Raw genomic sequence first — 16749 nt, forward strand, 5'->3', positions numbered from 1 at the left:
TTTATAATTATAATTATTTTTATCTTTATACTTTTCTTTTTTGTTTTGTTTATTTTGTCGTGTTAAACCTCATTTTGCATTAAAAATTCTCACTAATTGCTAAATTTTCATTTTGTTATTGTTGTTTTTTTTTTTGTTTTTGGCATTGTTGACTTTGTTTTTTTTGTTTTTTTGGTTTGGTTTGCAATTTGTTTAATTTTAGACGTTTTTGTGATGCCAATTTTTAGAAAATTCTCAAACAGCTTTACGAACAAATTTACGTTATTCATTTACGTTTTTCGGTGCCACAAAAATACTCATGTGTGTGTGTGTGTGTGTGTGTGTTTGATAGTGAGTGTAAAGGGCGGGTTTAGGAGGTATTCGGGGATAGTTTCAAGGTTGTTGGGAAAAGGTTGGGTTAGGATTTGCTGCATTCTTTGTATGCGTTGTTTTTTTCTTTGATGGGGGGTCAAGGTATGTATTTGCCTAGAGAACTCGGCAATTGGTTTTTGCGTTTTTTTTCTTGCATTTAGTTCCAATGCCCATTAAAATTTTTCATTTGTTTTTGTGAGCAAAAAAAAAAATACATACATATATGTTTTTTTTTTTGGGATTTTTACAATTAGCTTTTTTCTTTCTTTTGTAAATCGTATAATTTTTAGTTAGTTGTTCATTGTTCTTGTGGTTTTTTTGTTTCTTTATTTTTTGTAAGAATATTTAATTTTTTTCGTTTTTTGTTTAGTTTTCTTTTTGTTAATTTTGTTATGCCATTTCATTGCTTAAAAATTAATTCAATTCGTGTTTGGTTTTTGCTTTTCTTAAATTTCAGTGTGTTTTTGTTTTTAGTTGTTCATAAATTTTTTGTTTCTTTCACGTACTTTTTAAACAATTTTCTCTAAGTTTTTCTTGTTAACAATTTGCTGTGTATACCGCTTACCATTTTTCATTAATGTTAAATTTAATTTTACTAGTAAATTTATGTTTAAAATTAATGTTAGTTGTTTCGCCTCGTTCTTGCTCTTCCACTTCGTCCCTCATCCTAATCAATTATTTATTTACTTATTTGGTTTCTTGGTTTTTGCTTAAAGTTTGCATTTTTAAAGGTACGTTCTAAAAAAAAAAATGTTTTTCCTTTTTTGTTTTGTTTTATATTATTATATAATGTTTTAATGTATATTTAGTTGTTTATTTCCCCGCCACTTTATATGCATTTACCTTTGATAATGCATCGAACATTGTTTTTGTTGCGACTGTACCTTGAAAATGTTGCTTTCTTCCTTGCTTTCTTATTTTCTTCTCTCTTCTTCGTCATACACTTTAATAATAAATATATGTATGTGTATTTGTTGTTGTAAGTATTACGTTATTTATTCCCCGTGTTTGCTTTGTTAAAAGATATTTCAACATTTACATTACACTCTGCCCTCCGTCATTTGGGTTTCATTTTCATGTGGTTTAATGACTAATGATATATGATATATGAGTTGAGTCTATGAGTTGAAACTGCTTTGTGGGTGATAATGTGATAAATGTGTAAGAAGTATTCGATGAAGATTCTCTAAAAAACGAGTAAAAAGCAGAGGACTCTATTACATAGTACATACAATATATTTTAATAGGTATTTTTTGTTTGTTTTCATTTTAAAGGCAGTCACATCGATAGGGTTCAATTAGTTGCTACATGTATACCATAAACTTTTGATTTATATATGTTATTCAATTTGAGTTCAACTAATTATCTAATTTATAACAAACACTTCATTTTGTAATAATCTCGCGGGGTGCATAACAGAATTTATCACAAATTATTGTTTTATTTTCATATATAATATGTAGTTAACAAATAACTCAACGTGAAACCAAATTTGCTGTTGTTCCTTGTCAACATAGCAGTGAGCTTTCTGTCGGCTGCTCAGCGATCAGCGGATGAAGTTTATTTTGAAATGAAAATGGCCGCCATAAGCGCTTACAAAAGCTGGTTGCTTTGCGGTTGCTTTGCTATCAGCAGCAAAACCGCTAATGAGAATGTATATTTAATTTTGCGAAATTTGTATGACAAGATAATTAAATATTGCCGTGAATAGATACATAGTATAAAATTGTGCTGGCAGCGCTAAGAGAATCAATTAATTTTTTGGTCTTCATCTGGAAATCAATTAACAAACGCAAATGAAAACGAAAACGAGAACGAGAACTCAAATATTCAGTACTCAAATACATTCGTGGCAAAAACACTCACTTGGCCATCATTCGCACTTGTCGGGAACGCAAATGAAATCAATGCGAATCAAACGGACAAACAGCCAAAAATCAAGAAACAAACAAACGAAAACATTTCAAATGAAATTAAATTCAAATTAGCCAAAAATGTCGCACACAAAGAAGAGCGAGCACGAGGAGGCTGCTGCCTGCTGACCAGCAAATAGGAGTAGGTATGGAATAGGGAATGGGCGAATGAGGGAATGAGGGCGTGGCATGATAATGAGTCCACTGAAAATGAGCAGCACGCGTTCCCCAAGCCCAAGCCCAAGCCCAAAAGCAAAAGCGTTCCCCAGCACAAGCGTCAACAACAATGAAAATTCGAATATAATGAATGAAATTATGTTGAAAACATATTTTTTTGTGTCCCCTAAGATGCGAAAGAGGGAGACAGAGAGAGAGAGAGAGAGAGAGAGAGAGAGAGAGAGAGAGGAGACAAAACAAAAGAACAAAAATGTCGAAAAACTGTTTGCTTCCGCTTTGGCGGCTAACAAAGTTGGTCCTTTGTCCATTTTTCGGGGCTGTTTTCCTATTAGCAAGCAATAAATTTGTCGCTCCTATTGAGCGGCAGTCTGTGCAACAGCAGCAGCGACATCTAGGTGGAATACTATGTTAGAGATAGGCCCATTTAACGAGTCGCGCGAGCAGCGGGGGCACGTCAAAAATGTTGGCAGTAACTTTATGATTGCTTTTGTATTGCCCAGCACACACACACACACACACACACACACACACACACACATACTCGTACAGAGCGCGTCTCAGGGCAATAGATAAATGCTGTAGCATACTTTTAGGCGCTGCGCGTCAAAAGTTATGTGTAACAAACTCGCTGATACGCATCGCGACCAACAGAGCCTAGCTTCAAACAGCGAAATGCATGAAACAAAGAGAGAGCAGCAACAACAACAACAACAACTACGGCAACAGCAGAGGACAGGGGTCAGGGGTCGTGGGACCAAGGAGCTGTGGCAGACAGTCAAGGCGATAGCCAAGCTAATGTGCTTTTTGTGTGGCCACAGTTGGTATTATTGTTACGCTGCCTTCCTCTCACACTCTCCAGCTTTTTGCTGGTTGTTTTCGTTGTTGCCGCAACAATTATGATTTGCGGTCGGTTTCAATGTCCATGCCAGCTTCCTCTCTCCTTCCTTCCTACCCTGTTGAAAGAGAAGGAAAGCAAAGAGAGAGAGAAAAAAACAAAAACTATAAAACGCCTTGTGAGTTTGCTCGCTTGGCCCGTCATTAAAAGCGCTTTAAAAACTTTCGACATGGTCACTTTTTATACTCTACTATAGTGTTTTTCCATCTCTTTTACTTCTTGCATCCGCCCAACACATATAAATAGCGAAAAGAAAAAAAAAATCATAATAATTTGTTATTGGTTAATGGCTTTTCATTTTGTGTGTGTGTGCACTATTTTTATTTTTATTTTTTTTTGCTCACTCGCTTTTCATCATTTAATTAAAGTGGTGCGCCCGCCGCTTTTAAAAGCAGAGGAATGCTTAAGGAGCAAAAGAGATGCCAACAATTACGGCGAATTGCTGACGATTGACACTGGACCAAAATGAAGTGGATGCAATGGATGCAAGTGGACAAGACAGCAGCAAATAACACGAAACAACATTATTTTCCAGTTGATTGTGCGCTGAATTGCACTTTAGCAGCAATCTCAAAATAATTGTCTGTCACTTAGCGCATTTTAGTTATTGCTCTGTAAGAATTTTAAAAGTTTACGACCCAACATGAAGAACAAGATAGATCCCCACAGCACGCTGACTGCTACGCAACTTTTGCAGCAAGCAAAATATGTATGATGTGTGTGTGGCTCTGATCGCATAATCGGCATTAGCAGCAGTCGTCGCTTGCACTACACTGCTGCCTGTTGGCAGCACTCGGCTGCACTTAACAGTGCGCTGTTAGCATTTGAAAAATTTCCCTCCTTGCGCACTGCTAAAATTTCCCTTTTAATGTTACGGATAAGCATGGTGTGCGCTTTGGTTTCGGGATTTTGTGGTTGTTGTTTTTATTGCCATTTATGTTTTGTTTGTGCTTTAAAACGTTTTTCAAGCGCTTTGCAATTTGGAAAACATTTTCGGTCGCCTAATCAACATTATTTTGATTTTTATTGCCACAGTGAAATGCAGATAAACGGAATAATGTGCTGCGAGAGTGAACAAAATTCAAATAAAAACAAAATCAAAGCGGGGCAAAATGCAAAAACACACACACACACACATACAAACAGGAGATGAACAGCGAGAGACAAGAAAACTTTTTGGCGCTTGGACAGTAGTACTATGAATTTTGTTGTTGTCAAAAATTGGCATTGTTGCTGTAGTTGTTATTGTTGTTGTCGTTGCGACTGTTGGCACGTGACCGCTTGGCCAGGTAGCCGGTGTAAATTGTGCGCATAAATTGCAGTACAATTGCAAATTTGCATAAATTATGAGAGTCGCAAGTGCATTAAAAAGGCGAACGCACCACATAGCATAGCAAAAAAATATGGAGTTATCTCGGCGTGCCGAACATTAAGCACCTCTCCCCTCTGACCCACATAACAAAAAAAAAAAAACGAACGAACGATTTGCGTGAGCAGTAGAAAGCTGAATGCTGTGTGAATGCACATAAAACGTAGGCAACAAACGAGTGCAGAGAATTAAACAAATTATAATAGCGTGGGGGGTTTGAAAAATGTATGGGATTGTGGAGGAGGGGTAGTTACCGTTGTTGATCTGTGCCCATGTGCTGTGCTATGCTGTGCGATTTGCCAGTTATATGCCGTTATGCTGGCCAATTAGGCGGGCTGCACGCGCGCGCAGCTGACACACTAAAATTGAATTTGAATTCCAAATGGTGATTATTTACTCTTCACGCACACATACTAATATGCACATGTATTTATATATGTATGTATGTGTGTGTGAGTGCACATGCAGAAGCACTCGAAACACGCACACTTGGGCATAATAACTAAAGCTTTGTGCTAACTAATTGCCGCAAGGCGAATGTGCGAGGAGGAGCATCGCATACTGCTGTGCTGTGCTGTGTGTTTATTTGCACTAATTTGCATGCATCATTTGCAGCTCGAAAGCTTACGCTTAGTCACCCAGTCACCCACTACACTTCACAGTCCGCCGCTCTCTCGCTTCATCCTTCTGCTCCACGCTGCCTTGCTGACTTACTCACTCACGCACTTGCGAAACGGCAAATGCAATGGAGGACAAAAAAAAAAAAACTGCGAAACGCAACGAAATTAGAATACTAATTATAATGTTGTCTTGGGCTTTGGTGCTTAACTAATTAACTTATTATTGCAGTAGCTTTTACAGCAAATTAAGCTTATCGCTTATCGTGCTTTCGATTGCAAATCAGTGCTGCTTTTATATGTATAATCGATTGTCGATAAACCGAGCATCGATCAGGCAATTAATTTGAAACAGTTTGGCAGCCGATAAGTTAAACAAATTTGCCTATCTATCTACTAAGTGCTAGGTGTATTTCTTGATGAATAATTAAATCGAATGAATTGTATTCATATTGAATGCGTGTATGTGTGAAGTTGGGGTACGATTGTAGTAGAACACTTGTGGAACAGAGCTTATTTTATGTAGGTATGTTATTATGGGCAAATCGTTATAACATCTTAAGAGGCTTTTTGTGCTTGTCTTTCAATTGTTGTTGCTATCATTGTTAAACATTAGTGTACAATTTCGTTATAGTTAGTTAATCGTAGCTAAGGTTCGTCATCATCATCATCATCATATTCTTTTCGTTATCATGTTTTCGATTCATTTCATTTCTTACATGGTTCTAAGTTTATAACAAATACATGTATCGGTTTCTTGTTAAAGTTATAGTTACTTGCTTTTTGTTGTTCTTCTTCTTCTACATCTTCGACTTTTCCATCATCTGCTTCTTATTCCTCCACTTCGTCGTGTTGTTACTGTCACAAAAAAAAAAAAAGAAATGCGAATTTCTTCTCTTCCTTCTTTTACTTCCTCAGACTGTCCAAGTATGCGCGTGTCTGTGTGAGTGAGTGTGTGCGTGTATCTCTGTATCTCTGTATGTGTGTGTAAGTGTGTGTGCTGATGTCGTCCTTATGGGATTTACAACACGGGCCTCGCCACATTCGGCTTGGCCGTCGTGGAGGCAATCTCCGAAAGCTTGATGTCAATGGGTACGCGAGTATCGTAGAGCGTGGGCGCCTGCAGGATAATCCCGGCGGTGCCCACCACCACAGCTATTGTGAATATCCAGAGGAAGAGACGATCCAGCACCATGGCAACGTATTTCCAGTCCTCTTTGACCTGTTGGCAATGAAGAACAGAAATACACACACACATTGCACACGCAATGATGAGGCATAAATCAACGAAACGAAACGACAACAAAAATACTCGTAAAATCAATATGAATGATTCACATACTCCTCCGCTACTACTCGTATGTTGAAGTGTGCCTGCGAATCATTCAAATATACAAATTTGTCGTAGACATCAAGTAAGCCGATAATACGCCACATGAGTCACTTACCAACATTCAAAGTAATTAAAAGAACGAAGCAATTTATTTGAAATATTTGCAGTGGCAACTCATGTGGCATACCCCATACTCAATCCTCAATCCTCCTGACGATTGGAGTTTTAGGCACAGCACAAACTCCATTTAATTTCGTGCAGCCTTTTAACTTGAACCATTTAAGTAAAGCACGTTAAATGTGCAGCCAGTTAGGATATTTGTATTGCCAATAAATCAATTGCACTACTCCCAAAATAGTTGATGCGACGCACTAAGTAACTGAATTTGCCAGGAATTACTCGAAATTGAATGTGCGGCTTAAAACGGCATAGTTGATTGCAATCTGACACGAATCATTCGCATTCGCATTCGCATTCACATTTGCTATATGATCGATCTAATAGTGCGAGTATAAAGCAATTTCCAAGTTGTTTTGTCTATTTATCAGCGGGTCTCTGTGACACGCTGTCAGTACTTATTTCTATTCAGTTGGCAGTTCCTCCTCTACCCCTCCTCTACCCTCTTCCCACTGCTTTCACGCAATCGTGCTCCCTTCGCTCTCGTCGTGCCTTTTTACGCTTTTGTGCCCAATGTAAATGCCAGGACATTGGCAGTGCCAACTGTTCCATTATGTGCACTGTCTCGATGTTTTCCCACATATCTCAGCAGTTGTGTCATGTTCCCCATCTCACTCTACTTCTCTCTATCTGGCTCTCTTTGTCGCGTGTGCTGTCGGTGTATGTTCGTGTGTCCGTGTCCGTGTTCATGTCTGTCTTTGTGTCCGTGGCCTAAGCCCAGCATGACATTCCAATAATGATTGAATGTGTGCGTAATTTTAATAAAATACTTTTATTGGCATTTGTGCCGCCACAAGACATTCATTATGCTGCCAAGGAACTACTGATACTACCACTACCACTACTACAACTACTACCACTGCTGCTGCTGCTGATGTGAATGCGAGTGCAAGGACTCCAAGGACTTTTCGTGTCCGAGCGTGTTCATAAGCCGCATGAAAAGTCATTAAAACTTTTTGATGCTGCTGCCGTCCGCTGAGAGTGGAGACACAACACATGCGTAAGAGGCAAGCAGACAGGGATGCGGACAGGACACGCAGGACATACTGGACACACACACTAACACACACATTGCATGATGAAAGGTCAATAAAAGGGCAAGGCTAGGCTTCATCATCATTAGCGCCGCATCAAACTTCATTATGAGCATTAACTGACGACGCGCGCTCATTGTGCCTCATTTGTCCTGACATTGTCCCGCCTAGGTGTAGTGCCTGTTTTATTCCCCGTCCACTCGTCCACCCGCACACACATACACATACACACACACCCTTGGCTATATCGATTATTGACGTTCGAGCAAATCCGAGCTAAGGCCTCTCTAATTTATTGCGCCCGCCAGCGTTTGGCCTATTAACATTGCACGCCCAATTCCGCAACATAGTCCTGCGACCTCGCTGTCGACGGATTGCAGCTATTTAGAGTTCCACAGTTCCCCGAATACCGCAGTACTCCGCAGTATTCCTGTTGTCCCGCGGCTCTGCAGTCCTGTATGTCCTTTGTCGCGATGTGTTGTTGTCCTGTTCTCGTGTATTTCTGTTGACCCGTTGTAGCATAGTCCTGCAGTACTATGGGTCCTGTGGTCCTGTACTCCCGCGGAGTTGTGTATTCCTCTAGGCATCGCAATCCCATGTTCGCTCGCTATGGTTTTTGGGCTTGCTGTGCTCCTCCCCCCTGTGATCCCTCTCAGCCCCGCGAACAGTGTCTCCGCCCACCGTTGACTGCTGACAGTCACGGGTTGCGACTTAGGCTAAGCCGCGCCAAATACTAAGCGGCTTTCGGCTTTTGCCAGGCGACCTCACTTGGCCTCATTTGCCGTCTGTCTCCGTCGCAGTCTAGCTATTCTTCGCCCCTGATCCTGTTTCTGCTCACCCCTGAAGCGTTCTATCTACGTCCTGCTCCTGACGCTTCTCTGTTCTATACTCGAGTCTATACCCGACCCAACTCTTATCTCTTTCCTGTTCTATTCCTACTATAACCGTCCTACTATTGTCCCTGCCCTGTTCTAACCACTTGCTATTCTTTCATGTCCCTGTTTTTACCCTCTTCGTGCTCCTGTACTTACCCGTGTGCTCTCCTCCTCCTTGCGCGTCTGATCCGCAATATAGTTGACACCATCCATGGCCTTGTGGAGCTCTGGGCAGGTGTGCCAGCGTTGTCGCACATTGCTGCCCCGTCCCCCCGTACAACAGTGGGGTCCGCCCTCGCGCTGGCAGGCAGGCAATATATCACAGGCTGGCGGTGGCGGTGGCGTCGGTGTTGCACCACCCGCTGCCGCCGCTGATGCTGCCGCTGCTGCTGCGGCTGCAGCTGCCGCCGCTGAGGTGCTGGCACCAGCTGCTGAGGCGGCGGCAGCAGCAGCAGCGGCTGCAGCGGCCGCGGCGGCTGATGTGGTGGGTCGATGTTGATGCAGCAGCTCTGAGGATTGGCAGGCGGCGCCAGCGCCCATGCCCTGATGGATTTGTATGGTGCCGCTGCAGCAGGAATCAGCGAGCGTTGAGGCGGTGGCCACCGAATTCACCGTCGTTGTGGACTTTATCACATTGGGATTGTGGATGCCGCCCAAACCCAAATCGCAGGTGGTTGTCGAGGCGTGCGCTTGATGCGCATGCAGCGGCAATGGCGAGAAATTTGCCGAGCAACTCGATTGCTGACGATACAGATGATAGCTGCCAGCCCCTGCCTGGCTGCCCTGACTGCTAATGCCCCCCTGATGCTGTGCCAGCGTCGATGTGGAGCTGCTTTTGCCAGCCGCACCACCAGCTGCACCTGTCGACGAGCCGCAGCATGCGCCCGCATTGTAGTGATGATGAGCGGTGGTGGCGCCGTTCTGTCCCTGGCCCGTCTGGCTTGACGTCGAGGTCATCTGGCGGAACTTGGTCGGCGTCAGCGGATGATCGAGTAGCGAGCCGCCCGTCTGCTGATACTGATTGTGATACTGGGCATCAATCAGCGAGGATGTGGTCGAGGTTTGCTGGTTAACCGTCGATATGGTCGGCGGATACAGTGAGCTCAAATGCCCGGTGATTGTTGAGGCACCACCACCACCACCGCCACCAACACCGCCCCCAACACCACCGCCACCCATTGCGCCCAGCTCATCCATGAGACTGAGCGTCTGCACGCGATGCTGCAGATGCGGCGATGTGCTACGCGATGTCGTTTTAGGGCTGTGATGCATGCTGCAAAATCGAAACGGAAAGCAAATTCCCCTTGAAGATCTTAGGCAAGTGGCTGGACTTTTGTTGAACTTACCGGGACAGAGCCACAGGCGGTGGCAACGGTGGTATTTGATCCCTCAGCTCGAGTCCATTGCACGTGCGCACCATAAGACGACGCGAGGATTTGCTGAGAACGAGGAGGAAACAAGAAAATGGCAATAGGATTAGATTAGCGTAAGGAACATTCAGAATGAATGTGGGCGAAAACATACATCATTTCGCTGATCGGATAGAGCGGTCGACGCATCACCAGAAAACGTGGCAGCTGATTGATGAACACCGTGCGCACCCAAGGCGCCATTGTATGCGTTTGTGGCGAACGGAAATGAATGTTCAGCACCAGCACTGTCACACAGATGCTGCGGGGCAAAAAAATATAAATAGACAAAGAGAGTTAGCGAGGGTGGGATGCAGAGAGAGAGAGAGATAAAGAGTGAGAGTGAGTGAGGGGAGTAGTGTAAGTCTTTTAGTCGGCTAATTAACTTGTGACGCCCACGTCTGTCTAATTAGCTGCTGCCCTCGACAAGTCAGGCTCGGACTGCGAGAGCGAAGAGTGAGAGCTGCCCATTGCCTTAATTACATCATTTGTGGTCCAAGTGCGAGGTCCTGTTGCGCCCGGTCTAGTGGCAGTGTCAGTGCAGCCCACGCCAAACTCATCTCCAGCTTCAGCTCCAGCTCCAGCTTCATTCGCTGTGCCATGCCCCGTTCATTGTGCCGCACTCGACCTGGGAGGAGGGAGGGATCCTTCCCTGGCAGCTAGACTTTTGTTTACCAACAATTAGGCGGGCATTTGTGTGGCAAGTGGGCGTGGCAAATGGCTGTAAATTGCCCCGGCCATTTTTGAAGTTTGACTTGCGGCCGACGACGACGTCGACGACGAGGACAACGACAACGCAAGGCAAGGCAAGGCAAGGCAAGGCTAGGGAAGGCGAAGCAAAACGAGGCGCTGTGGAGGCGAACAGAGTCGAGTGGAGGCGTGGCATATGGGCAGTTGGCCAAATGAGCGTTAGATATGAACGAGGACGAAAAAACAATGGCAAATATGAACAGCACACACACGGCAGCAACTAGGCTGACTGCTACCCTGTACTTCTATTCAGACAAATGTGTTGATCTAGTTTATCAATACCACATTGTTATGCTGTGGTATCTGAGGGTTCAAAAAAAAGACTAGTGAAACTCCTCAGTACGTTAAATACATTGTTGTATGGATTGAATATATGCAAAGAGTTGCAGGGTATAAAACGTAAAAAACGAATATGAAAAAAAAATTCGTAACGGGCGCAATTTCATTTTTTGCATCCGTTTCCGACTCGACAGTCGTCTCATAAACAAGAGGTAGACCAGCCAGAGGAGAGGGGAGGGAGAGAAAGACACTGAGGAAGGGAGGTGTACCAGAGGGAGCTGTTATCAGTTTGGCATGCAAATCGAACGAGTGCGTGCTCGAGCCTTGGCACAATCTCAATCGCAATCACAATCGTTGTCCTAGTCGCGGTGGCAGTCGGAGTCGCAATCGCAGTCGCAGTCGCAGTCGCAAAGCGTATTCACAATCATATTCACATTCACATTCAACATTCAGTATTCAACATTCAACATTTCGCATTCTACATTCAACATTCCACATACAGCGCATTCAACATTCAGCATTCAGTTGTAGTCGGCATTTATATTCACTCACCTGAACGTATCCAGTATCATTGTGAAAAGCACAAATTTGCCGAGCAGCGGCACCACCAGCGATGTGGGCGGAATGATTTCCGCCAGCAGCAGGAAGAACACAGTGAGCGACAGCAGAATGGATATGCTTAATGAGACCTGTGTGCGAGAGAGAAAGACAGAGCATGGATAGAGATAGATATACATATATATACATATATAGTAGAGATGGAGAAGTCAGTGCGATGTTTTAGTCAAGTTCATTTGCAGCTTCAACGGCAAACTGGCAACTGGCAAACGACAACGACAACGGCAACGGAACGTGGCAAGGGATTTGGGAAATTGAGTTTCAGGTGAGCGGAAAAATGAAGGCACCACCATAAAGAAGCGACAATTGTGAATCGCTCAAAATGAAACCTCGGGTACCCTAGATAAGGTTAATGCATGTACTACAACTAAGAGTACGTGTAAATAATATTACTCAGGTTTTTTTTTTTGCACGACACATTAACTTAACGATTTCCATGTGTTATCTGTATAGCTTCCTAAGTTAGTTAAATACCGAATGCAAATACTCATATGTTAATTAACATAAATATTTCATAGTTATTTACATCTTACATTCTCGTTGATGTCACATGCCATCATCAGCATTAAATTTAAAGTGTAACAGCCTAGTTTCATAGCAGCCAGCTTAAAGTAGGGAGCAGTACGTCAAACGATAGGCGTGATCCCATAAGTGTGTGGCGCCTATCGATAAATTTCACATTTGCCTTTACAAAGCAACATCGATATTTGAATGCCAATGTGTCAACTGTGAATTGGTGCAGAAAATGTGTAGAAGCGCAAATATTGATGGCAACTACATAAATAAATTGTATGGTAAGAACACAAGACAACGCCATACACATGTATTTAAATAAACATTCAAATGCAGCTGCTATTCACAGCAGTTTGCCTTCGAATTTTCTACTTGAGTTATTAAAATCGAAATCGTATAAAATGCTATTGAAGTGTGTGTTGCAATTTTTTTTATTGTTCATGTGAGTGGGTGTGTGTGTGTGTGTGTGAAGCGTAAAAAACAATGGCAGCAGCAGAAGGAAGGATGCCTTATAAATAACCACATGGCAAGTTGACTGACTAATCCCACTCGTTGTTCGCATTCTCTCCCTCAAGCTTTTGCTTTATTCTTGCCTCAATATATTGCGGCGCCAGGCACATAAAAACCATAGCATACTTCGCAGAGCGCCCAATAAGGCAAACTCAATATGATTTGTATGGTGGCGAGACGGAGACGGACGCACAGAGAGAGAGGAGCGAGTGAGACGTAGAGGTAGAGTGAGTGAGTGAGTCGCAGTCAGCGCGCTGCCAAGTTGTATTAACTGCTAAGCACAGCTGGCTCAGCTGGAGGTCAGGACAGGTGGCCCAGGTGGCACAGCTTCACCTGTGTGTGTGTGTGTGCGTGTGTGTGTAAGCTGCTTGTAATGAAGTGTGTGCAAAAAGTAATTAAATGTCGAAAATGAGACGGGCAATTTGAGTTCTTGGAAGCTTCTTATGTGTGCACACACACAAATACTTTCGCAGTAGCACATCTCTCATTGTCACTGTCTGTGCGTGTGTGTGTGTGTGTGTGCGGCATAAATTTGATGCCTAATGATTTTATGATAATTAGCCTTAGTTTTGCAAAGTGCTGTAAAGCGATTAGTGCGCTGCCTAATTAAGGTTGCAAGCCGCTTTTGACATGCGACATGGACAAAGTCCTCAAGCTGACAAGCCAGTTGCAAGCGGACACGAGGAGGGGCATTATTTATGCAAATGTATGTGTAATTAATGTCTGCACTACACATCCTCTCTTATGCCTCTCTCTCTCTCTCTCGCTTGCTCTGACACTTGCTCTCTCACTCGTTGAATGTGCCACACAACTGTGGCATGGGGCAGGCAATGCATGTGTGTGTGTGTGTGTGTGCGCTGCTGCACATAAAATGTAATTGTTTCAGCAATAATAAAAATGCAGACGCGTCGACAAAAGGGTTTCGTGCGTGTTTTGCCTGTGGCCAAAAGCAAAATAAAAACTCCCAGTTTGCCATTGTCCAGTTGAGCTACTTAGTATTGGACACGAACTCTATGCGATTGACTGAATGGATGAATGAATAAATGAACGAATGAACCAATGAATGGCTGAATGAATGAAGTGCGTTGTGGCGCATATGCATGTAAATTGCCAATTGCAATTCCAATTTCCAATACGAATACGAATTCGAATTCGAAATCGGCAACGCAATCGAAATCGCAATCGGAATCCGATTCTCATTTCGATTGCACATGTCCCATCTCATATTCCCATTCGCCGTTGCCGCCCCCTCTTCCTCTCCCTCTCTCTCTCTCTCTCTCTTTCTCTCGTATGTTTTTAACTACTTGCAACAACAACAACAATAACAACCGCAGCAGCGGGAGCAATTGGCAACTTCATTCCCATGGAGCAGACGATTGCTCGTTGCTCAATACGTTGACCGCTTTTAGGCGTAAATATTTGTGCGAGCTCCAGCTGTCGCTGTCTATCTCCCTCTCTCTGTCCCTCTCTCTCTCTCTCCCCCTCTCTCACTCACTGACCATAAAAAGCACACAACATAACATAACAAAATAACAACAAGAAAAACAACAACAACAACAACAGCAAAACACAACACAGCTTGACCAGGCGGCGGGCTGGCTCGTAAAATAAAAACACAATGAATTGTTTATTCGAACGAGCCGAAACTGATATGTTCCCCAAACCCGTGGGCTGTAGGCTCTTTATGTGCTTGCATTCCCCTCCCCCACCCCTATTCACCACTCGATATGTCCCCTATTTGTGCTGAACTTTAACAGATCCTTCTGCAGCTTGTTATCGCTCATTTTATTTCGCACCTTATCTATCTCTTTACCTCGTCTTGCATTTACAACCTTGCGTGCCAAATAAGTACCTTGTTAGCTTCGATTACAGTTCAGAGGCGAGTGCTTCGCTTCTTTTACTCGTTATCTCACCCTTTAGTGTTTCCAGAATTTGGAATTAGTTTCTATTTTTGTTATATTTGTATTTGCCTGCTTCGAATAACATATTTAGTTTAATTTTTAGAAGCGAGAGAGGGCTTTACTCGTCATTTTTAAATTAACGAGTTTTCTTAAATTTGGTAAGTTTTGCTAAATTAGTTATTTTCATAGATGTATATTTATTTTCATTATTGACATACCAAATGCATTAAGTTGAAGGAAGTTGAAAACATGAAAGTGCTAAGAAAACACTTTACTCGTTACTTTTAAATCGACGAGCTTTCTGACTTTCTTGCTTACAGCAAATATAATAATATTTTTTTGTTATTATAAATGAATATCACCATTAAGAAACATTGAAAGGTTGAGAATAAAGCTATTTCAAGTTGTAGGCTACTCGCTACTTTGAAAGCAAAGAGTTTCAAGCTTTTTATACCAGTTACTCATAGGGTAGAAGAGTATTATAACTTTATGCCTCGAGCACACTCAGCTGAAGATTTCTTAATTGTTTAAATTTTTTTTATTTGAATAAACTATTTATTATCTCAATTTACTCGTTACTTTGAAAATAACGAGTTTTCCTTAGCTTGCTATCTTTTCATAGTATTGACGACATTTAATTTCGGTTGTGTATCAAATTATACACTTGTAATGACATTAAGTAGTTTTAATTAACACTCTCTGCTTTTCGGAGTATTGTAAATTATTTGTCCTTGCTGACATGACGACGAGTGCACTTTTTGGCTCACTCTCATTATGGTAATCAGTGTTCTTGTTTTTGTTTTTTTTGTAATCAACAAAAGCTATTTTACATATGAGTATTGTGCTGGGCTATCAACGAGTTGTGTTGTACACGCCATTAATCATAACAACGAGTGTTGTGGCACACACACACACACACACACACACACACACAGCAGCGAGTGCTGTTCTACTCGCCGTAGGGGAGAGTGAAGTTGAGTTCCGGTTTGCCTTTGGTTATAGCCAATTTGGTAGTCATAATTGGTGAGCTGCTTGTTGATGTGGATTCTCTCTAGCGAATCGTTTTATGCACCTGACCAGCAAAAGGGATGACTGCCAGACCGTCTCTCTCTCTCTCTGTGTGTGTGTGTGTGTGTGTTGGCTTCCATCAAATGCACTGTCAATATTTATTACACAAATTATGCATAATGGTAGACGTCGACGTCGACGTCGACGTCGAGAAAACCGCGCGCACATACAAATTATTTTTGCGTTTTATTTATTTTGAAAATTGGCCGTAATTTATTCATAAGTCCCCAGCGGCATGTAAATATTTATATTTATGCATTATGCCGTTTTATTTTATTAATCATTTTTTTCTTTACTGTATTTTTTTTTACCCATTTTTCGGCCGTTTTCGCACCACAAAGAATCGCGCTGAGAAACGCGTGAACCGCAAATCGCGCGCGTTTTTTAACGCTCGCAATTCATCTGCATTCAAGTCGATGTGTGTGTGTGTGTTTGCATGTCTGTACACATTAAATTAAATACAACATGTAATTTTATTTATTTAAAGTTAAATGGCGGCAAACAGTAAAAAAGAAAATGTCGAAATGCATTTTCATTTTCATTTTCATTTGAGTGTAAAATTATTTTTTGGTTTTTTTTTCGTTTTCGTTTTCCTTTTTTTTTTCTTTTTAATTAAAAGCACATTGAGAGCACACACACACACAGTCGCTTCGTATGTCGTAGTATGTGTTTGCTGCAATAAATTATGGCAATTGAATGAAAGCGCATAAAAAGATATATACCCGAAAAAGAAAAACACAAAAAACAAAAAACAAAAAGAAGGAAAGAAAACGACCAAAACCAAACAACCAAAAAAAAAGAAATGAAGAATCGTAGACTCGGATGTGTATATAAATTAATGTGGCAGCATCAGCTGCGGGTTCATTGCGGCAGCTGATGATGAAGATGATAATGACGATATAGATGATATCGATGATATAGATGATGAGGATGCGGTGCATCCCAATGGAGGATATTAC

At 42.1% G+C, this 16749-nt stretch overlaps 1 protein-coding gene across 1 annotated transcript in view; it reads right to left on the reverse strand.

Moving 5' to 3' along the window:
- Nucleotides 1-6194: 6194 nt before the first annotated feature.
- The window catches only part of LOC132796775 (acetylcholine receptor subunit alpha-like), a 60992-nt gene continuing 50437 nt past the window's right edge, over nt 6195-16749 (reverse strand). The window contains exons 6-10 of the mRNA XM_060808052.1: nt 11733-11869; nt 10267-10413; nt 10089-10181; nt 8899-10015; nt 6195-6545 (exon numbers count right to left, since the gene is read on the reverse strand). Coding sequence (XP_060664035.1) covers nt 6345-6545; nt 8899-10015; nt 10089-10181; nt 10267-10413; nt 11733-11869 — 1695 coding nt within the window. The 3' untranslated portion in view covers nt 6195-6344. The remainder of the gene's footprint in view (nt 6546-8898; nt 10016-10088; nt 10182-10266; nt 10414-11732; nt 11870-16749) is intronic.

Source organism: Drosophila nasuta, chromosome X (assembly GCF_023558535.2).
Source record: "Drosophila nasuta strain 15112-1781.00 chromosome X, ASM2355853v1, whole genome shotgun sequence".
NCBI classification, from domain to species: Eukaryota; Metazoa; Arthropoda; class Insecta; order Diptera; family Drosophilidae; genus Drosophila; species Drosophila nasuta.